This window comes from Crocodylus porosus, unplaced genomic scaffold, assembly GCF_001723895.1.
Source record: "Crocodylus porosus isolate Cpor-Errol unplaced genomic scaffold, CroPor_comp1, whole genome shotgun sequence".
In the NCBI taxonomy this organism is placed as follows: domain Eukaryota; kingdom Metazoa; phylum Chordata; order Crocodylia; family Crocodylidae; genus Crocodylus; species Crocodylus porosus.
In genome coordinates, this window is record NW_017728947.1 from 32,429,685 (window position 1) to 32,453,990 (window position 24,306).

Consider the following 24,306-nt stretch of genomic DNA (forward strand, 5'->3'; position numbering starts at 1 on the left):
CCCATCACCTGCTACCTCCCCACCACAGTTGCTTATCCTCCTGTTGCAGTTTTGGCTCTGACCCCAACCCAGCAAGAAGCATGGAGCATATAATGGCTCCAGCCCCTACCTAGCTATGCAGCAGCAGTTCTGATGGCAGTAGCTCCTGCCCCAGCCTTAAAGTGGGCTGGGGCCAGAGTTGGAGCCACAACAGGGTGGTGAGTTGCAGTAGCAGGGAGGGTGATGGAGAGGGTTGAGCAGAGGCTGCAGGGGGCAGATGGTTCAGGGATGGAGTCCGAGCCACATTTGCTCCTCTCCCTTCCCCCCTGTCCCCCAACACACACACACATACATACTCAAATCCAAGATGAGGGTGCCCCCCAACGTTGAATAAGGAAAAAAACTCATCTTGAATTCAAGTAAATACAGTAAATATGTTTTAAACTGCCATCATGTTCTACTGTATTCAGTCTTGTTTTTTACCATCACAGTGGTACTTGGATACTTTTCAGAATAAAGGAAACCAAACAATTGTTTCGCAATGACAAGCTAAAATAAAGATACCTTTGCAAGTCCCTGTTCCACTCCTCAAAAGTCCAGAGGGAGATAGGATACTAAATAGATAAGACTGCATTTTGTATTTAGACTGGGGGTGATGATGGTTTGTTGTTTTTGTTAGTTCATGCAGAAGTGAGCTCTGGCTAATAAGAGCCACCCAGATAGACCTCACTCTTAAACTATAAAGCTGCCAAATGCTCAGGAAGGGGAGAGGAAAGAATCTTTCTAGTATTACTGGCCTGATTCCCTTAGAACCAGGAAATAAAGACAAACAACCATTCCAAGCAGAATGTGGAATTATACCTATAGACTGGTGTGATTAAAACCATGAGTGATATATGATCTCAGAAGCACACGCACACATCTGTATGCATGCCTGCTCCTTTCTCCTCTACTTCAGTCTTCTGCAGCTTGCATTATTCCTATTTCCTAAGCCTCCCTCATAAACATACCTAGCCATTTTATCACTACAAACGTGAAGGAAACAGGTCTCAACAGCCAGGAGAAAATATGGTATTTTCTCACATACCACCTACCCCCAAATAAGATACCCCTCACTGCAAAATGGTTATTCCTGGGATGTGTCAAGGTAGGGAGCAGTTACTCTTAGCACGAAGGCTTTCTGTTTGTTACAATATGCTGAGCTCTCAATTAGCAGGGGTGCAACTTTTTCTGTCATTCTTCCACTGCAGGTGACTTCCGAAGGAGTGAATGAGCCCATTACTTGTGACAAGTCACAATTATTCTCATCAGGAGTTTCAATTAAAATTTATTTAAGTTGATACATCAGAAGGTACGAATGAAACCTTACAGACCTAGAGATCTGACTGAGATTGAGGTTTTCATCCATCACATTTATTCCTCACTTACTTAATATCTAGGCATACCAAACAACACATCAAAATATCTCAAGATTAGCTTGTCCAACAGCTAAACTCTGATTGAAGAATATATTCCTACAAAATCAGCAAAATACTACTGAAAAAAACCCAAATATTTTTATTGGTCTTCCCTTGCTAGTAGTTTGTTTACTGTTTAAACAAGAGTAAAAGCCCAAGAGACCAGTTTCCCTTCTGTCTACCAGCACTGTCTGCTGGCAATTTCCTCAGACTCAGTAGGGGCTTCATCTTTCCTTTTAAAATAACTTGTAAAAAGAACCTGAAAAAACATGGAAATTTTTGTTACATACTTGTGTTTTCCAATTGCCTCAAATCACATTGAAATGAAAGGACTTTGCATGGGTCAGTAATGCTAGTGCTGAAATCTAGTCAATTTCTGGCTAGAATGGGGGCTTGAATTATTTATCAGGCTAATGTCCAGAAACTACAGCTGAGATCAAATCTCTGTTACAATAGATGCACTGCAGAGACACAGCTGGAGACAGTTCCTGAGCAGCATTTGTCACAAAACAAGTCTGGTACTGGAGTGCATTTGAGATGCATAATCATATTATGTATGTGCTTAGGGGCTGATTCTGTAGGTGCTGAACACTGTGAACCACTGCTGAAACAAACAGGACATCAGAGCATCCAACCTCTTCCAGAACTGGTTTAAATCTCTGAAAAAGAAGTTGCAGCTGCCAGGATTGCCACTGGAAGGAAGAAAGGGAAGAAAGGACCAACCAGATGGCAAAGTGTAAGTGGTCTAGGAAGGAGTGAATGAGAACCATGAAGCAAAAGGAGAGGAACAGGTAAGACTGCAGAGGTAACCAGGTACTTATAACTCATATTTGAGAGCCTGAGTTGATCTTTTAACTTGCTGCAGAAGCAGATGCATGAGCAAGTTATGCAGGGTCACTAACAAAGGTTAGTTTACACTACCTAAAGATTCAGATCATGTTTAAGACTGTGTGCTTTTTGGTTAATGTATTTGTCAGTCATCAGAAATGAACCTATCATACTGAGCTGTACCAGCACCAAGTGTCTATCATCATTTATCAACAAAACGATAGAATAGTCTTGAGTCAGTAGTAGATACCTGCAGGGCACACATACATTGCTGTACTGATTTATTATCACGCTATACAAAACCACAATTTATCCATCTACTAAATACAGGGCACTTTGGAGTGGTATTTTATTTCCTTTACCTCTTTGAAATCCATGATAAATAGATTTTTCTGATTCTTTAAGCATTCTATACTTAAAAAGTAAATATTGTAAAGGAAAAGGTAATCCAAATAAATGATGCATAGGTTATATTGTCTAGACTAGATACAGACTGACATGTGGGTGACTTCCAAATACACTCCTATTGACTTTTAAATATAAACCAAACAAAGCAACAGACAGTGTACTAAAAAATAATCCTCTTCTGTGGAGGAGAGGAGAAAATTAGATCTTTTAGATCTATAATTTCTATGACTCTAGGATATTTCTTGTACAAACAGAAATATCAGGTTTATTTTTATAAATTAGCCATAGCCCTTTTTGTATCATGAGTGGCAGACTCACACATGATGTCAGTGTGTATGACTAATGGGTAAAAAATAAGGCAGATATTTTTATCTAGACTACGTAATCTCCTATTAATACAACACATTTCATTTAGCATTAGTTTTTACCTGAACCTGGCCCACTCACAGATTGTTGGGTTTTTTTAACAGTCTCCTAGTTTCAGACACTTTGATCTGTTTTCACTTATGTATTTCTTAGCAACTGCTTACAATGACACACATACACTTCACTGGACACATAATAATATCCTTTATACTTACAAAGTGTTAGCTGAAGATTGCAAAGAAGTACCTGGGAAATATGGGTAAGTAGTAGTAGCTTCATATTTTAGAAGGAGAAATCAAGACATGTGGGGGTGGGTAAATGATTTGCTGAAGGCCACATAGTAATTCAGTGGCAGAGTAAGTTATACAACTCAGTTCTGCTTCATAGTCACACACTACCAAACAAATGCATGCTACCTCCCACACTAGTTCATTCAGGATGGGTGAATCGCTTTTGAGGTGGGGGAGGGAGAAACAACCACCTGATTTAAATCTCACCAGTTATCCTCATTCAGTGAATAAATATCTCCATTCTAAAAGGTTTAGAAATATATCTGCCTTCCTGTCACTCCTGACTGTTCTCTTCCTTGTTCTGTCAAATTAAATATTTCCCAGCCAATCCCATTCTCCTACACGCTTTTTATTTTCCATCCCTGATGTCCTTGCACCAATTTTCACTGTAATTCTTAACATTGGGTTTCTGTGAAAGTCTCAACCAGGTTTGGGATCTCTCCTGAATCCTGCTGATCACTGGGGTCAGGTGAGAGAAGCACAGAAAAACATTTCTGACCACTGGAAACCCAAGGAATCCAGGAAGTGGGTACACTGAACAGCGAATCACTTTAGCTAGTGCATTTAGTTAGGGGAAGGAATTACAAGATGATCTTTTAAAGCTCAACATAAAAACCATTTGGTTGTAGAAGAAGACAAAGCTATCAGTATGTTAGGGAAGACAGGGCTTCAAGTTTGTTTCATTTCTCTAGACCAGCAGACACCCGCCCATAACTTTTCTGAATTTAGTGGCATCCTGATTGAGAAATTGCTGAGCTAGAATCTAGCTAGTGCAGCGGGGTGGGCAAGGGATGAAGGGGAAGGGGGTGAGGACAGACCTCACCCCACCATGACCCACTCTTTCAAATGTCTGACACCACCCCACCTCTGTTCTGCATTGGAGGGGACAAGTGCAGCTCCTGCTGCTCAGGTGGCTCCTCCAGAGTCTCACAGACTGGCAACTGGAGCCATCTGTCCTTACCGCCCATCCTGCCAGTCCTGGGAGTGTGGAAGGGGGTACAGGGATGAAGGGAACTGGCTGGAAAAGCACAGCCCCATGGCCCCAGTCAATCTGCCTGCCCACCTACAGCAGAGTTCCCTGTGGGGAGCGGGCACGGGGACTGCCAGCAGGCAGGGGATGGCAGCAACAGGAATTCCCAGGGAGACATTGGGGTTGGTATGGGACACCAGACAGGTAGAAGTAGACTGCTTACCTACAGGACCATTAAAAGGATCTCACACCACCCCAAAGTGCTTCCCATTTGAGAATCACTGCTCTAGACATAACACCTAATGATCCACTACATTATGGAGAGCTATATGGTAGGTACCATCAAAATATCTCAAGAGCTGACCCAAATCTTGGGACTTGATAACAAACTACAGACAAGGGGGAAGGAGGATCTCTGGTACTGTAAGGATAATACTGGGTTAGCCTGATCAATAAACATTCAGAAAACTTCTAAGATGTAAGGTTTTCTTTTCAGTTCACCATAACTAAGCTTGAGACGTACCTCCCCAGTTTGTGAAAAGTGTAGATTTAAATTTGGTATGCAAATTAATGTTCTTATTTCACTGCCATTTTCTATTTTTAATCTATTGTTTATACAAATTGAGTGTTAGAAATTGGGGGATTTCATTAAGAGAAAAGAGCCAACAGGATAATCAAAATAAACAAAAGTACACAAAATGGGTGACAACTGAATGGATGGCAGAATAACAGAGAAAGATCCAGAAGTCTTGGTGGATCACACATGCAAGATGAGTCTGTGGTGCAATGAAACTGCAAAAATGAAAAATGTAGTCTGGGGCTGCATTAAGAAAAGCATTAGGTGTAAGATGCAGGAAGTGATAGCCTTTTTATTTGGCTCTGGTTAGGCTTCACCCAAAGTACTGCATGTAGTTCTGGGTTTCGCATTTTAAGGACACAGAGAAATCATTTTTCATTTTGCAATGGAAAGTGAAAAAAAATGACAAAAGGGCTGGAAGACAAGTTATATGAGGAGAGGTTTAAAGAAACAGGCATGCTCAGCTTGCAGAAAAAGCAGTTAAGAGGGGGCATGATAGCAGTATTCAAATATCAGAAAGGCTACCATAAAGAGGGAGAACACCTTTTCTCTATCACTGCAGGGAATAGAACATGTAGAAATCTGAAGGCAAAGTAGGCTTAGCTTGGCTATCCTGAGCTTAGCTTCTTCAGTATTAAAACGATAAGGCAATTAAATTGACTGCATAGGAAAGTTGTGGAATATCCTTCATTGGAGGTTTTTCAAGAAAAAGTTGGAAAACACTGGGGTCAGGGATCATTTAGCAGTAGCAATTTCTGGAGTGCAGTGTAAAGAGCAACAACTGGAAGCCCAGGAGCCACCCTGATATGCATCACTTGGGGCATCTTTACACATGTGCCAGGGTAGGGGGTGGGGAACTTTAATTAGAGCAACTCTGAGGAGCCACTCTAATTAAAGCACCCACAGCATCTTATGTATTCAGGGTCCTGCCCTTCAAAATGGTGGTGGGAGCACATTAATAAAAGCTGGTTGGACCAGCTGAATAGACATGAGGTGAGAGCTGCTGAGGCATCAATTAGACTGCTCCAGCAGACTCAATTAATTGAGTCTTCTCCAACACATGCTAATTAGCATTCATTGGAGCAGGCATCCAGCATGTCTGTAGGTGCCCTTGAAGACAATGAGGTCTCTGCAGCTCGGAGCAGGTAGATATCAGAGAAGACAGTACTTGGCAATATGTGACTGAAACAGAGCTCCACAACCAGCTTAGTTACAAAAAGATTAAAGCGGTTGGGTTAAATTCATGGAAGGGATAGTAAGACAGAACGAGGAATTCTGTTTTTCCAGTTACAGAGTATGATGTGCTTGCTGTCCCCAAGTTGCAGAGCAGAGTGGAGGGTATAAGGCTTTTCACATGTTTCTGGGCTTTTCTGGGGCCAGAAAGAAATTTTTTCTCTTCCTGTTACTACATTTTTTTCACCTTCCTCAGCTATCCAGTCAATCTCCCTCTCTCTCTCTGTTTTCACCTTGTACACATAATTAAATTGGACCAAAGAAAGACTAACTCTACTGTCTGAATCTTATTAGGCAATGATGTTGAAGAACTGAGTTCAAGTAGCTAGCATAATAAATATTTATTTCTTGACACCAGGGTAGTCAAACTTACCCCAGACCCTGGGTCAGATCTGGACCACAAATTGGTTCTGCTGGGCCAGCAGCAGTTATAGTAGGTCCAGGAACCAGTAGCACAGATTCAAGATGGGGTGGTAGCATGGATCTGCATTCGGGAAGCAGTGTAAGTCTGGAGGCAGGCAGTGGAATGAGTGGTCACTTCCATCGGGGTTCAGGGACCCTGAATTCTGCAGCAGACTATGCCCATCAACTTACAATAGCCTGCCAAATAACCACCAGGCTGGAAAGACTGTCCTCAGAGATCAGATCCAGTCTTCAAGCCAGATGTGTGAACCCCTGATTTATACAAAATAGAATAGCTTCAACAGGAGAGATAGAGAAACCCATTCCAGAATATCCTTTACCCTGGGAGAAGAGGATCGGTCTCTTCACAAAATAGTTCTTAAAGGTCTTGGGTTCATCCTTATAAGAGATGGGATTTTGATTTTGATTTTTTTATGATGAAAATCCTCACAGGAAAAGAAAAGCTTTTTTTTTTTTTTTGGCCTCACTTTAGCGGGCAGATCCAAAGGGACACAACAGCTGGACCTTTATGGAGAAAAAGTAAAGCCTTAGTGTACACCTGGCCAAACATTTTGGTAAAACAGAGTTTTGTTAGGAAGTGCTGAAACACTGAATGTGAGATATTCTGTCTAAAACATCTTGGGCTCAATGAGCTGTTGTCAAACTGAAGGCAGGGTCCCTGCCTAGGTTCATGATGGGTTGCTGGGGATCCTCGTGCTGCTGGAGCATATGGCTCCAGGGTAACCCAGGTAGACTCCTATCTGATCTGGCTCCTATCTTAGAGCTTGGACTTGGGATGTGGAAGTATTGGGACAAACTCTTAAGGTCCATAGCCCTATGCCAGTCATATGGAGGAGATGCCACAGAATCAGGAGTCTTGGCCCCAGGGCACCACGGGTAATGGTACTCACTTTATCATAAGAGTTTAGAAACCTTGGGTTCCCTGGCCTTAGGCAGTCAGCATGGTAGGGCTGCCCCAGAGCTGCATACTGAGTGAAACTAGCATCCCTGTTAGAGTCAGCCAGCAGCTGAAGGGTGCCATGGAGCCTATTTTATTTTGAAATCTGGGCATTTTGGTATTTTCAAAATGAAATTATTTTGGAATTTTCAATTGATAAGAAATGTCTAAAATTTTCATTTTGGTCCAATTTGTATTGAAAACAAATGAAAAAGAAACCTGTGATTTGATGTGAAATGGTAATCCTGTCTTTTTGGCCAGATTTACTTATGAGCTGATGTAAACCTCAATCAAGGTCTTGACCTAGAGAAGAGAGGCATGCTGTCAGGATACAGGTAACGTAAAAGTTTGAACCTTAGTTCCTAAAGTATCTAGATGTGTGCCTCAGAGCTACATTTAGAAGCATGGTTTCATTAGATTCCCCCACCCCACAACACAAACTGGAAAATAGGGAGCTATCCAGGTTTCTGGCAGAGATTCATTAGCAAAGATAAAATACTAGAAAAGAGCCAAACAGACATAATCATGATCTGTGCTCCTTAATGTGCTCTTTCTGATGTGTCCTATGCACTGGGTGCCATGGGAAAAAGTCCCAATGGCTGTACCGGTTCAACGGCCACTGAGAATTTCCTCACACTGGAAGACTCACATTAGAAGACTCCCTACATACTTTTCCCTACTTTTGCAAGGCAAAATGAGTGTCATGGTATAGAGAATATGCTCAGTGACTCAAATGAATAATAACAACTGACCTGCTTAGATGCTCAGAAAACAAATAAGTATATATTATTATTAACCTCTATTACCAGTAATACAAGTTTCCAGCAACTACTGCATGGCAAATGGGGAAGGTATATTTATAGCCTGGAATTCTCCTTACATTTTAACTTCCACCTACTTCACCAGTGGGGAACCATACTGCTGTATAGGAAGAAAAGAATACCAGCTTCTTCAATTTGCTGTTAATTAATTATTTCATTTCCAAATACTAAGCATACCACTGTTGTGTTCAATGGCTATTGTATTAAGACACTTGCAAAAGAATTACTTTATTTTACATCCAGTTCCACCTGCCTGTTCAAAAACAGAATAAGAACTTCACTACTCTCTCCCCAAACCCTTTGATTGGGGGAAAATAAATTTCCTCAAAAGCACAAGCTCCAATACCATATTTTGTTAAGTCTAAACTTAACAACAGCACTGTAAACCAGTGGAAGCCAATCTTTTTGGCAGGCACACCACAAATTATGTGCCATGCACCCTCCCCAAATGCCACTCTGATTCCCTTTCTTTACCTGACCTGCTGCTCAGCTTAATGTTCCCTGCCCTGCGCTCCCTGACCAAGCTGCTGCTCTGCTTTCTGCTTCCTGCTCTATCTATCACTATGCTGCCTGTCATGTTCCCAATCTGCTATATACAATGCATAGAAGCTGCCCATACCACTTGTGGCATCCGTGCAACCGACTGGCCACCCCTGCTTTAAACAATCACCAGAATAACTGTTGAATCAAAACCATGAGTTTTGCAAAGCCGAGACCCTCAGTGGCAGAAGAACTCTCCGTGATGCCAAGTGGAATAGTTTGTGCCACGAGTCTACAGCCAGCTGGAGGTGAAGGTAGATGCTCCCATGCTGTCTGCCACTTAAAAGTCCACTTAAAGGCTAACACCTTAAAGTCCACTTAAAGGCTAATGCCTTCCCAGGCTGTGTCCCAATGAGCAGAGGTGTGCAGTTGCTGTGGGGAAAATGCAGCTGCACATTCATGCCAGTGCTTTTTACCATGGCATGTGCCTCTGTACATGGAGTCAGCACAGGGAAAAATGCTCTAGGTAGCATAGAGGAGGCTAGGGGCAGCACCTGAGCTGGACCCAGCAGCCTTACCAGGGGTTTTGGGGGCCTCCCAGGGCTCCAGCAGCGATTTGGGTATGTGAAGCCTGGCCAGCAGTCAAAGCATGGCTCTGGGTGGCCAGGCTCCAGTTTTGGGTGGCACATGCTGCTGCCACATGTGCTGCTCCACCTTTTTTCCACACTTTTTTTTTGTTACTGGGAAATCCCAGTATCTAAATTTGGCTATGTGCTGCAAATATGTAGCATGAAGAACCAAATCACATGAGTGAGGGGTATTTTGTGGCATGTCAACAGCTTTTGAGGCAACACAAAATGCATCTGAATGTTTGTGTGGACATGGCCCTGGGGTACATACGTATTGCAGTGGAGCTGCACAGAGCCTGCAGAAGTGCATGGGTGTTCATATGCTTGGTCAGTAGCAGCTATTGCTTGTCTGCCAGAAGTTCTAGTGGCAGGATGGTGTAAACAAGGTCCCCCCCCTGGATTTGGAAAAGGGGTTGCCTATTTCTACTGTATATGCTGTTTAGGGAGAGAACATCATATGGCCTCCAGGCCTGTGACACCCAGGCAGTTTATAATCCTTATTCTCATCACAGATAAACACAGCATTGCTTTCATGGAGTTGTGGCTACTCCCAAGACTTCAGATAATACTAATTTTTTTTTTGTTTTGTCTTGTTTGTCTCTTTGTATTTCAGCAAGTCCCCACTGACTCTGACATCAGTATCTAACAGTGCAGGCACTTTTATCATTGCCAGTACGCTGCTGAACAAAAGACAAGCAGGTGACAACCCATACTTCGCTTCACTGGTGCTGTCTTGTAATTTAGCACAGCTAAATATGGATGAGAGTCTGACTCCTCAGATTCTTTTCATAGGCACTTCCATTTTTCGACACTGTTTTCCATCAACTTGCTGGAATACACAAAATGCGACTCAAACTTCACTGAGAACTTTTGCTCATTAAACTGTGGAACAATGATAGACCCTACTATAAGACATATATCATGTCTGGCAAAAAAAGCTTTGATTTGCACAATTGTCTGTTTAGTTTTAGCATCTTCTTGTAAGACTATCTCAGAGAAGTGAGACTAAGGCTGCTGACAGATGTGGAAAAAAACAAAACAAAACAGAGCTTTACTGGAAGAGGCATCATATCAGTTTGACCTGACTCAACCAACATCTGTATAGATCACATGCTTCAGCAGGGCTTTTAAGATAAGTGCCAAAAATCCCTACTGAATTATGCAATCTATGCAGATGCAAGGCGAGCTGGATCAAATTGATGCGATGCCTCTTCTGGGCCCGTGTTGTGCTTAGTGCAGGGATGTGCCAAACCATTGGTGATGTGTAGGGGGTGCATGCAGGTGCACATGCACCCCCTGAGCATGGTGGTGCACCCCCTGTGAAAAGGTGCTGCCAACACTGCTAGCAGTGCCTGGGGGCAGTCACTGCCCACCAGCCCCCCCGCCCACCGCCAACACCGCCAGTGGCATCTGCGGGTGGTCTTCAATTGCCGCTGCCACCACCGATGCTACCGGCAGCATCTGTGAGTGGTCGGTGACCATCAATCAGTGCTTGCTGCCCTCTCCCCGCTCCGCCAACAGCACTGTGGCCACCTGCAGGAGCTCCCCGCTTGCCACCACCACACTCCCACCACCAACAGCACTGCCGCCACCTGCGGGAGCTTGTCATGACCCCCCAGTTGCCAGAGGTATGCAGCGTCCATGTGCCGAACTGAAAGTAAAGCACTGTTTTTGTTTTCCGCCCTCCATGTTTGTAAGCAGCCTAATAATCTAAAAGAAGTACAGAAGTTTTCAAAATTAAATAAGCAGAACAAATGCCTAACTTGTTTCACGGGGGCCAGTTTTTCCCAGACTCTTCCATTTGTCTTGGCATATTTTTGGCATATGTTGCAGATTGTAGACTTAGACAAGAGTTACATTTGTGTCAGGAGAGATACCCTCTTCCTGACACAAAAAGCATGGAACAAAGTGTTCAAGTAGTTTGTGAGAGAAAAATGCTAGTGATTCCAAATGGTTAGCTGCTTTGAACAGCAACTTCTCCTGAGAGCTGTTTTCAAGCACCATGTGTAATGCCTGTCCATGGCATTACAGGTCACTAGGACACCCAGTGTCCCATAGTCTCCCACTGTCCCTTCCCCTCCCTCAGTAGCGTGCTGTCAGAGACCCCTGCACAGACCCTACTACTGTGGCTGCTGAAACCATCTCAGGTTTCCCTAAGACAGTTGAACTGGTGGTGCCACTGCTCCCTGGCCCTTGCATGGTCCCAAGGAAACCCTGGGTTGAGGGCATTCTCCTGACTCTTGAACTGTTGTGGGTAGACCAGGGACCATCTGAATAGTGGTGCCACTGTCTTCTACCCTTTGCGTAGTCATGAGTCTCCCCTGGGCCAAGGAAAACAGAAAGCCCTTGGCTACTGCTGCTTTTCAGCAGCTGCCAGCTGATCACTGGATGTTTTTTCTTTTCCAGGCACAGCAGGGAGCAGGCTCTCAAGAATTGAACTGCCATGGAGGGAGGGAGAGCCAAGCAGCAACCCTCTTTTGCCCTTGGCTGGAGACCTTGCAACTATGTAGCTCTCTGGCTGGGGGCTGGAACACCTGCACGTCCTCCTAGTTTTTTGTGGCAGTGGATATTTTTGGTGCTCAAACTGAACGTTTGTCTATACCCTATAACATATTCCTCAATTATGTTGTTTATTTGAGACCAGTATAAAATGTATCTGGCCTTTCTCATAAAATTGTCAATCTCTAAATGACCTTGATGTTCAACACTTTCCTGTAACACCTTAGGTATCATCATCTTGGTCATTTTAAACAAAAGCTGACCAAATACTGAGAGTTCCCCCGAAACCAATAATGGAGCTGGTGACATCCTATCCAAACAATTGTGTATACATAATGACTTTCTGCAGGATTTTGTCTTCAGTGGACGTTCTCACAATCCTAGCATATATTTCATCTGAGACTGGACAGGTTTTATTTTTATTTATTACTTTGGTCCTTTTATCAAAATGTCATATACAAACATTTGGATCTAGACTTTACTCCACTGTACTTTGATTAAATGCTCTAGAGAGTGAACCTGTAACAACACAATGTCTCTCAGGTTTGTATTTAATATGCAAGCATACATTTGTAGCTGAAGAAATAATCTCTGTATTCTCCAAGATGGGTTGCAGTTTTCTTTTGATAACAGTAATGAGCAATACATGCTTATCATTGGTCACAGCTAAAATGGACTCCCATTAATAAAAACATCAAACTTTTTTTACTCCCATTGAACAAAGTAATACTTTCCTTCTCTATTTGATCACATTGCTGCTGAGTTCATGTTAGTATCTATGATGTATAAACCATTTATTTCTAGCCTGAGTCACATTGTTGAATGGGGATTGTGCCAAAGTTCCCACTGGAGGTATCTATGAACGACTTAGCTTTGTGCATTCAGGCTAAATACAGACAGTCAAAAAGCCTGAGGTTAAATCAATTCAGTCTTTGTAAGTTAGTCTAAGATGCAGAGATTAAACTGAGAAACAACTGGACAGACATTCACTTTTGATTCAGGAATGCAGCCACATAGCTTCAGTGGCTCACCTACTTCCTGGTGCCCCTGGGATTTGTAGTCCACAGTCATAGCCAGCAGTAAGTTCAGCAGCGCAGGGCAGCTCTGTACTTGGGGGAAGAATGGTTTAACCCCCTCCCTGCCCCCAGAAAGCAGCCGGAGGTTGCAGTCCTTTTCCTCCCCATCCCCTTCTCTGCTGGAGCAGACAGCTCAGCCCAGCCCAGGGATGAAAGCATGCTGGGATGCTGGGGGACTCTGATTTAACTTGAACCAGGAAGGGGTCTGGGACAGATGTTTCATACAGTGGTTTGACCCAAATCAGTTAAGTCTGATATTACATTCAACCAGGTTTATCTTAAACCAGTTTCAGCCATTTTGAAACTGGCTTATGTCACTGAACATCTCTTCTGTTACAGGTTTAAACCAGTTTCTGATGACTTAAACCAGTTTATGTGTCACTTCTGTCCCTAGCTTCAAAGTTACTCAGAGCTGGAGCCAACAGCCTAACAAGAATGGGTATGAACCCTCGAAGCTGATCTAGCTGTTGCTTTTTTTGGGGGTGCAAAAGCAGCTATTGTCACATCAGCAGCTAATTGTACTGCCGCAATTGGCCTAGCAAGGGTTGGTGCTAGCCTGGGCATCTTGCAGCTGCCCTGGGTCAAGAGTTGTGGTGCTATGCATCTGGGGGCCTCCTCAATTTTCTGTTTTAATTCCTCAAACTCTTTATTCAGATTTAAATCCCTTAAATATTTGACATCTTTGCACAACAGTTGCCTCAGGTTGTTTTGTTTGTCTAGTTTTAGATTTGGTGTGCTCTTGTGCTCTCTTTACTAAATCATATTAACAATGATGTATCCCTTAGCAACAAGGATCAGCAACCTGTGGCCTGTGGTCTGGGAGATTGCTCATCTGTGCGATCTGTTTCATGTTTTCCTAATAGCACACTGATCATCTCTGGATGCTCCAGCCTATTTTGGCTCTGTACAGAGGGCTGGTCTCCTTCACTGCAGCTTCTGCTCAACATCATACTCAATTAACCACTCCGAATCATTGCTCACATGGTTTTTGGTGGGATATTTTTTGTTGATACTGCATTAGGGACATGAAAGAGCAACTCTCCACAGAGCAAGGACCACACGAGCAGCCGGAGGGAACTGGTGACCTGTGGTGTTGGCCAGGTCACACACATCTTACATGACAAACTAACAATTTCCCTCCTAAATTATCCTTTTCAAGTCTTTGCATAAAATAAATCTGGGACACTGGATTAGATTTGTTAACTAGTTCTTCCAGAAGTCTGTTACTATTCTGACATGCTAAATGAAAGGTCTGGGCAGATTTTGCTCTAGACTGGGGGGATTAGACAAAGTGTAGGAAAATGCCTTATTAAGAAGTCATTTTGACTATCAGTGACATGTTGGCTTCCCATTTGGAAAGATGATATTGTGTGGTAGATTGCAGAAAGACAATACGAGTACCTTCAGTACGGAACTCTCATCATATTCCTCTACAAATGATCCTTGGTGTGGAGTGAAAAACTGTCTCAATTAATGCATTTCTTGTTCAAAGAATTTGATATAAGCAGGTTGGAAAGACACTTAGCTGGAATGGTTAAGTCAGGGATTATCCTACTTTGAGCAAGGGCTGGATTAGATGATTTTGTGAAGTCTCTTTCAGCTCTACTTTCCTATGATCCTAAGACAAGCACACTTTATATGACAGAGGTAGACACAGTGGGAGCATCTATATGTGCAATTAGCATGGGAGAATAAACTCCAGAGCAGTTTGTGTCACAACTTATCGCTCACGAGTACAGTGTTTACACGTGAGCCTGGAATCACAGCATGTTAAGCCACAGAGCCACAGCCCTAGCTAGCAGGGAGCTCAGGGGGTCAGCCTGCCAGCCTGGTGCTGCTCCACCCAGGCCCAATGTGCTGTGAAGGGTTTGGCTGGGGCACAAGGGTGCTATAGTGCATGGCTACCCATAACTGGCAGGCAGCTCCTTCACTGTAGCACCCTCATGCCCCAGCCAGCCCCTGTCACTATCTACGTGTGTGTTACAATGCAATAAATAACTCCACCATAGGATAGTACTTCTGTCAGGCAATACTATCCTATGGCAGGGTTAACTAGTTTAGTCCAGCCTAATAGCATCACACGTGTAGATGGTGATCTTTACCGAGGACCTAATTAGTCAACTCTGCAGTAAAGTGCATGTATAGATGCTCCCAGTATCTCCGAAAGGGGGTGTTTAATGTGGATGTTCAATAGTATTTTTCAGAAGGCACATGTCAGGACCCTGATGACTTAACTAGCATAAAAAAAAATGTGGCATGTCTAGGGAGCTACTTAAAATTGTGCTTTTCAATTTTTGCAGAAACCATGAAAACCAGTGGTTTCTGCAATTGCCAAGAAAAATGGCATTTGTTACAATTTCCCACAGAATCACCTGAAAAAACATACAAACTTACTGAAAATAAAATGCTGGCTTCTCAGTGAGAGCTCAGTCCTTGGCTGCTGCATAGTCAGGCAAGAAATGAGTTTCCATGTACTAGCATAAAAAATGTGCTCCAGAAGAAAGTAGCCTGAACAATGTCTGACAGTAAGAGGGGGAAGAGGAGGAGATGGGAAAAGGCAGAGAATGGGGAGCAGGTAGGGAAGAGGCAGAGACCGGGGGAAGCCAGGGGAGGGGGTAGCGGCAGAGACTGGGGGCACAGTGGGGAAGAGGCAGAGACTGGGGAGAGCTGTTGGGTGGGTAAAGGTGGCAGGCAGGACAAGAAGACTTCAGGTGCAAGAAGTGAGTGGGGCATAGGGCAGGGGCGGCACCTGACCTCCTCCCAGCCACTGCTTTTCCTTCTGTAGCAGTGGGGGAGGAGTGAGGGGTGGGATTCAAGACAACCCTCCAATACTTAGTTCTATACCTGGAAAATCATAACAAATTTATATATTTTCCATATAGAATCTAATTATTGGGGGTCATCTTATATTCAGGTAAACACGGTGTTTTGCATTCCCAATTAAGGCACTGGTGTCCAAGCAGTTTTCACCCTCTGTAAGTTTTAGTCTGGGGTGGGAAGAGTATAAATGCCTTGTCATTGTTAGTTCTGAATCTTCCAATAATCTTCCTAAGTTTCTGGTTCAGATTCCAACTGTACCCTGGTCTCTCATCGGGAACTCAGTGCCCAAAGATGCCCAAAGTTTGGCTCTTCAGCATCACTTCACATAGAAACTCTTTTATTGTTTTACCTTCCTTCTTTAACCTCTAATTAAGAACAAATCTTTCTTGTAATTCTATTCTTAGGAAGAATGTAGTACTCTTCACATTTCTGTACTAAGGCTTGGTAGTTAGCCTCCACTACTGTGCCTAAGTCAAAATCCTAACCACATTAGTTGTTCTGAAACAAAGCCATTCTCAAAAATAAAGCTACAATGCCTGCCTTTTTGCTGGTAGGCATTGCTGGAAAATAGAAAGTAAAGTTATTTTCAACATCTTCCATTCATCTTGGGAAGAACGTTAGCTTTTATCTGCTCCATTTTTCTGCTTGGAATATTTTCTGAACTTTTTAAACTTCTGGTACTATATGGTGTTGAATGATCACTCATTAGTCAAGCTGCTTGCAACAGATCAGCTTTATTCAGTACTTAGTTTTTAACTGGCTGTGCAAAACCATAGCTAGAGCTGTATAACATCTAATCTAACCTCTCTATCCAAGAAACTGAGCTCTTAAAGGCAAAGTTCTCAATACCACTGCTACGTCTAAGACAGGGGTGGGCAGAATGGTGGATCTGGCCAGCAGCCAGACTCCATTTCCTAGCAGCCCTTGCCCATGTGTTTGGGGCCAGTTTCCATGGAGAACCCAGCAGCAGCTTCACTGGGATAGCGCAAGGCTGGAGTTTCGGTGGAGTCCAGCCTCAGTGGCACTGGCAAGGTGTGCGGCAGGGAGCTGTTCTGGGGCCAGGCTGGGATCTTGCAGTGGTGACAACATGGTTGGGAGTTGGGGCAGAGCTATGATCTGCAGCCTGGATGCTCTGGGCAGGGGCTTGCCATAGAGCATAGCCTTCAGCAGATGATCTTCAGGCATGTGCTCCACATGTCTCAGCCAGCAGACGATGCGAGCATCCAGCACAGTCTTTATAGACTGTAGGAAGACTGTAGGACAGTTATCGCAAGGAACTCATTGTTCCCAAATGACTCCAAGGATTTATCTGAGACAGCAAAAGTGGAAGCTGTTCAATCTCCACTTCTGCTTGGAGTACATGACCCAACTTTTACAGCCATAAAGGAGGGTACTGAGGGCATAAGCTTGATAAACAGACAACTTTGTGTTCAGGGTTAGAAGCTTGTTGTTCTAGACACACAAGGTAATTTTGCCAAAGGTGACAGAGGTTTTCCCAATTCTCCTGTCAACCTCTCTGTCAAGGCTAAGTGAGCTGGTAAGAGTTGAGCTGAGACAGCAGAAGTGATCTACTTTGTCCAGAGCTTCATTATTGATGTAGATTTGGGGTGGGGTGTTGGTGCCCTGTGACACAACAACCGTTTTCTTGATACTGATTGCCATGCCTCTTATTAGGAGTCTGGTACAAAAAATACTGGAGATCCATTAAAATATGAGCTAAGCGGAATCAATTATTATTATTATAAAATAAGTGAGAAAGTGTAGAGCTTTAAAAATGGTGTGGCCATGCAGGGATTAATTAAAAGAAAACACTTACCTTTTACCCTGTCCCCTTTGTGCAGATGAATCTCCCCTTCTCCTTGAGGTTGATATGGCTTTACGACGATAAAAAGTCTTCCAGGTACAGCACTGTAAAGTTTGCGTTTTGGACCCTGATAATCCAAGGCAGAGATGGTATCCTTGTTGGCACTTGGACTGTACCCAGCACTGGGGAATAAATGAAAGATTAGTTTACCATTTAAAATGGATTGTTTTCTATATCATGCCCTGGCGGACCACATTAAGTAGTCACTCATAAGGCAATCATTTTGCTATGAAGTGACCAACATGGTAGAAACAATACTAGTCACTTAACCCAAACATACTTTCTTAATCATTAAATAATTTAATTAAATCATTAAATCATTAAATAATTTCTGAAGTAAAAGAGATCAACTAATCATGATGTCTTTGTTATAACAAATATAGTAACTAAGTCCACCTGCAGACCTTCAGCTAATTGATTTTTTCACATTTATTTGCAGACCAAAACAAACATACCATAATTTTGCAAAAGAAATAAGGAGAACATTTGGAGCCAACAAAATCTAAAATTATTGCTTTGAAAAAGATGTCTTTACAACAACACTACAGCAACATTTGTAACATTTGATTAAGCTACATCTCCATTAAGAGGCCTGAACCAAACCTCAAATCCAAATGGATGCAATGATATAATATGGCTCTCTTGTGGTTGTGGCTTTCTCCTGAAATGATACTGTTTCTTACTGACGCTAATTGCTAATTTTCACAACTACATTCTGTTTCAGATAGGTGACAAATCCAGGTATAGGTCATTGGAAAACAGGTGACAACAGCATGATTAAAAAAACTGAGAAATCATTGTGTATCTTCTTTCATGAATAGAGAAGAAATCATTGATAAGAAGTAGATAACAGAAAAGTTCCATGCTATATCACAACAAATAGTCATTTCCTTTCAGAAAGACAAATATTAGGCAATTAAGTTCCTATATACTATGCAATGGGAATAAATGTGGGTGGAGGAATCGTAGAAAGAAATAATAGCAAAGGATCAATATGCTGCAGATCCACACTGTTAAGGAACAGAAAGCCTTGCATACCAATAATGAAAATAGATGTGCAAGAGAAACAAATAGGAATGCACAGAAGCAGAAGGTGAAGAGCTCAGTTATTATTTGAATTACTGTGACCCCCTCTATACGTGCAGGTAAAGGTATGATGGGATCTAATGTACAATTCCACAGTCATGCCTCCTGCCATGACACACATGCAAGGCAGGAGGTACAACTGTGGGATTGTGCATTAGATACAATCACACCTTATTGGTGGTCCAGGGGGAGCCCAATCCGAGGCTCTCCCTGCACCAACAAGAAGCAAGTTCCTGTGGTTGGGAGCCCCACACACCCCAGTTAAGGGGCTCTTAGACAGAGGGGCACCCCATGCACTCCCAGGGCCGGAGGACTGCTACAGGAGTGATTCCTGGAAATGTGAGGAAATCCTCAGGACTGGAGGATCACCACAGGGTGATCCCCCTGCCCCATGGGTGTGGGAAACCCCTGGGGCCAGAGGATGACCTCTTACCCTGGGAGGTTTTCCGCACCTCAGAGCCCCAAGGATTGTGGCAGCCACAATCCCCAGGGTCTGAAGGGTTTCATGCATGCCTGAGTCCTGGGGATTGCAGTGACCAACATCCCCACAGCTCAAAGGTTTTATGCTGAGCATGGTGCACTCCTGCAACTGGGAGCCCTGTCAGCTGATGAGACTCCCAGCCTCAGAGACCTTACTACACATGCAAATTAAAGCTCAATAGCAGCCAGCTATAAAGTTCGTACACATTTTCAAGGTCTAACTTTATAGCTGATTGGAACTTTTTACTGTGTGATAGCTACTTTTGCACTTGTAGCAAGTCTCCAGGTAACTCTACAACTAACTAGTTAATTGCACAGCACCTGTAACATATAGGGGGCCTAAGTAAAATATCCCTTAAAAAAACACCCCCTTATTATGGTAAAGGAAAGCAAGTGGATATTTTTACTATTATTTAGTATGCATAATACATCATTCATAATGATTTGTAATCCATAATAAATAACAGTAAATAATACTCACAGGCTACTGACAGATGTAAAAAAACCCAAAAGTCGCACTTTACCAGAAGAAACAGAGTATTACTTGGACCTGGCTCCACAGCATCTATATAGAACAGGCACTTCAGTGGAGCTTTTTGGCGATTTTATCTAAAGCTGATTCTATCAGTTATTAAATACAAGTGTCAAAAAACCCAACTGAAGTGCCCAATCTATACAGACATGGGGCGAGCCGGGTCCAACTACCATGCTGCCTTTTCCAGGCATACTCTGGGCTTGACACAGGAGTGTGCTGAGTTTAAAGTGTTGGGTTTTTCATGTCTGCAAGCAGCCATCATCTCAAAAGCCTGAGCTAACTAATAGAATGAAAGAAAACCATACAACCTTTTCCAAATATAGCTTAGGTCTAAAGAAGATAAAGTTAAGCTAGACCTATTAAAGGAATGAAGGGGCTGGACTAGATGACCTCTGGAGGTCCCTTCCAGCCCCACCTCTCTCTGACTCTGTAACTCTAAACAGTGTTCAAAGATTATTCTAAAAATCAAAAGTTCTGCAAAGGTTGAGGTTTTTAGTCATCTTTAACCATAAATAAAAGGGGCCCAGCCACCTAACTATGGTAAAAAGAAATAAAAAAGCTTTTCATAATAAATAAAGAAGGGAACACTTGGGGAAAAAAAAACAGTACAGCTTTCTTATAAGCAATGCTTCCTCCTGTCTCCTGCTCCCCCTAAATCAATTTTCCTGCAGTCACTTGTATATCATTAGGAACAGCTGCTGCTTTCATATTAGAGTTGATAATTTTCCAGAGTTGTTTTTCTTTCTTTTTCTTTTATTGCCAAGGACAGGTGCCAATAAAGACAAATTCCACTTAGTGTTTAAAAGTGGCTATTCAGACTGCAGTTTTGTTGCTGAATCTGAATAAGAAAACCCACTTGGCTTTAGCAGCTGTTTAAAGGAAGAGAGAGGCAATGATAACTCTAGGGTACCATTAGTCATCTCTTTCTCCTCATATCCTTTAATGCCTATACTTATGACTGTGTTAGGAATAAATAGCTCTAAAACAGTCCCTTCTAATCCACTAACTAAACAGGTTCATTACAATATCCTGACTAGATATACCATGTTGGGTAAGCTACAGCTGAGGCACACTTTGCTAAGTAGTCAGGCATTCCTACAGACAGTGATTCCAAAGGGGTAGTTGCAGCATACCACTGCCCACTAGAGCAACGGAAATATGTCGTGAGATCTCCCTACCCAAGGAGGTAAATCTTCTCCTTCCCTGTCCAACATGTTGTGCCTGCCCCAGCTACTCCAGCAGCTGCTCCTCTGGGAACTGTCACGATTGCTGCTGCCTTCCCCAACCTTTCTTGCCCCAGCCAACCTCTGTGCCTTCCCCCCTCCCCCTCCCATGCTCCTAGCTGTATGCTCTGCTGCAATCAGGCAGGAGGATGCACGTGACCTCGTTGCTACTGTACTTGTATAACAACCTCTCTGTGGTGCTTATTTGCCTGCCACCATTGGTATGCATGGGCAAAGGAGAGAGAGACACTTTTGTGCTTGTTTTGACTGTAGTAACATGTTGTAACTGCTTTTAACATTTTGAATATAGAAGGGCAGGGAAGTCAGGTTTGTGTTCACTGGCCCTGCCTTCTAAGATTGTAAAGTTCATAAGAGGACCGGTGTTGTAAGAGCACATTGAGTAAATGCAGCTGACGGCTCAGTGCTTGCCATGACTTTTGTGCAAAGTGAAGGGACCCTGCAGATCAAAGAATCACAAATGAGGGAGAAGAAACTCTAGATTGGACATCTCCTAGGAGGATGGTTTTGGGAGTGGAGGATGTTTGCTGGTTGTAGGGCCACTTACAGTTCTGGACTGACTCACAGATTTGGATTTGATTCAGCTGATTTGGCTTGGAACATGAAACATTTCTTTTAAAAAAAAAAAAGGATGGTATTGTGTCTCATTGTCCAACCATAAAGGGATAAGTGCTGGTGATGTACAAATCCTTTCAGTGGGTTCAGCCTGAGCCTGTTACCCCCTTGGTGCTAAATAGATAAAATCCTTAGAAGACTCTGTCTTCTCAGGACCTGCCAGATCCCAAGAGAGCTGTGATTGCATCTAAAAGAGCTGGGTTGCTTCTGCAATCACAGAAAAGGAGCAATCCTGGTAGCAGGAAGGATCAGCTGGTAAGAAGCAGCAAAGAACAGCACCCCTCAGCAGTGGTGAGGAGTGGCATCAGCAATGGTGGAGCAGTATCCCAGCAGGGGTGAAGCAAGACACACCTTGGGCCAAGAGCTTTTGAAACAAATGTTTAAATTTAATTTTCCATATTTCAAACCAAATTAGCCAAATCAATTGCAAATTCATGAGTCAGTCCAGAACCATAAGTGGCCCTACTACTGGCAAACATCCTCCACCCCCATCTGGGGCTTCAGATGTTCTCAAATCCTTTGGCAGGCATCCTACTTGCAGACCTAAGCCCGGAGGCTTGGGGTTTGAATGCTCCTAAGTTTTGCTTGCCCTCAGCCATAAGGCCCCAGGAGCAAGCTAGGGAGGAGTCTCTCATTTCCATAAAGCAGGCATAAAGCCAAGGTTAACTATGCATTACCTATGCAGGTCTATCTCATGCCAGCAGAGCGGTCTTCCCAAGGTACAACTAGAAAGCCACCATAGTGATCACGGTATTTCCCCTACCAGATAAGCACAGGACTACACTTGATCTGATCCAACAAAATGCCAAGCTACATGAACTCTACTGACTACTCTGTTCACTCTGTGTGGGGCTAAGTGAGAACTTTGAACCTACTGACTGTGCTGAACTGTTCGGAGTGGGCTGAGGTGGACTACTGATTATTAAGGGATTCTTATATGTTATCCCATCTCCCTTCCCCCCATTAATAAATCCTGATATAGTTTGATGCTGCCTGTGAGTGGAGAAGTTTGTTCACATTGGAACACCCAGGTAGAAATTATTTTCCCAGACTTCAGGGGACGCTAGCCAAGATAATCAATTTGCATAAAACTCTTAAGGTGAATTTTGCCCTTGTTGCTGCCATCTGGTGCCTGACAGAAGGGTTACACACAGAAGAGGGGCACTTTGTAGCCTGGCTCATCCCTGCCACTTCTCCCATCCTCCCAGGGTCAGCAGCAGAAGCTGTGGGGTGGTCACTGGCATGTAAGACGCTCCAGGAGCAACCTCAGCAGAGGCGACTTCCCTTGCCCCATGAGGTACAGACCAGAGGCAGAAGGGGGCAGACCAAAGGCAAAAAAAGCAAGGCACATCAGGAAAAGGTCCTGCACTACCAGCCTTTAGTGGCACCAGCTAGATCAGTGGTTCTCAGCTTTTTTTAGCTTGAAGGTCCCCCTCCATATCTTTTCTGCATTTAGATCCATCTCAACTGGGGTGCCAGGATATTCAGAAAAGTTATAGAGGGGGCCTTGAGGTTAAAAAGGTTGAAAACCACTCACATGAAAACTAATTCTTTATTTAACAAAATATATATTTGGTGTCATTTTTGACAGTACATCTCAGCATCACAGATTTCCTCGGCTGTTATGTGTTTGGGGGGAAAAATACCCCCTCCTTTTTGGGTGCAAGAGTGAAGCATACCAATTTCAGTCCAGCAAAAATTGTGTCCTAGATTGCAAGCATTTGGGAAACATTGCTATATAACAAATTCCCTTTACCATATAGATTATCTAATATAGTAGAATGGCTAAACACTTAAAACTATATGGGTTAGGATGTAAACCATCAGCACACTTTTAATTTAATAGTCCATTTCATTACTGGGAGGGAGGGTCTTTCTTAACAACTGTTGCTAGGATCAATTACCATAAATGCTACTAGTAGTAATCATAGGTGGAATTTTTCATTCCAGTAAATCACGTTTGCCTGTTGGATCAAGAGTGGGGGCTAGAGCCTATCCCTGTACTGGCCCTGGCAAGCTGGCAGCAGCAGCATGTGGCTGCCAACTTGCAGCTGCTGGCTGGACTTTGCCATGGAAAGAAGCCCCCTCACCGCAGCTGGGGCATTGTGGGGAGCTGCGCTGGGCCTGTGAGGCGATGGGGGCTCCTTCCCCTACCCCCACCAAGGCCTCTTGACAGTGACAGCATGCAGCTGCCTATTGGGCTTTGCTGTGGCCAGAGCTGGGAGTGGGGCAGGGTAGAACAGAGCCCTTGCCTTGCGGGCCTGACTCAGCTCCCCCCAGTACCCCAGCCTGGGTCACTGGGGGGGAGTCCACAAGGTAAATGTACTCCATTCCACCCTGCCACCCACCTCCAGCTCCAGCCACAGCAAGACACAGCCAGCAGCTGCATGCTGCCTTCAGTTAGGCTCTGGAGCGGTGAGAGACGCGCGGGTGAAGCCCGCTGCGCCCCCGCTCCCCCGAAGCCCCCAGACACCCCCTCAGCAGCCGCAGAGCCCCCTGCCAGCCCCCAGCACAGCCGGAGGTAAGCGGGCTCGTGGTGGGAAGGGGTTAACTCCTCGCTCCCTGGGAGTAGGCAGCTGCGTGGAGCCGGGCCAGGTCAAGCCCCCGCCCAGGCCCCTACTTGGCCCAGCCCCCAGGGAGCTACGCGACCGGAGCTGCGCAAACAGGCTGCGTAAACAGGCGCTTGAGTTAG

General features: G+C 43.8%; 1 protein-coding gene across 4 annotated transcripts in view; it reads right to left on the reverse strand.

The window, feature by feature from the left end:
• Window positions 1-24,306, reverse strand: part of SHANK2 (SH3 and multiple ankyrin repeat domains 2) — a 771,218-nt gene that overhangs the window by 406,984 nt on the left and 339,928 nt on the right. For all 4 annotated transcript variants that reach the window (XM_019551544.1, XM_019551542.1, XM_019551541.1 and 1 more), the window contains one exon: window positions 17,610-17,779. In XM_019551544.1, coding sequence (XP_019407089.1) covers window positions 17,610-17,779 — 170 coding nt within the window. The remainder of the gene's footprint in view (window positions 1-17,609; window positions 17,780-24,306) is intronic.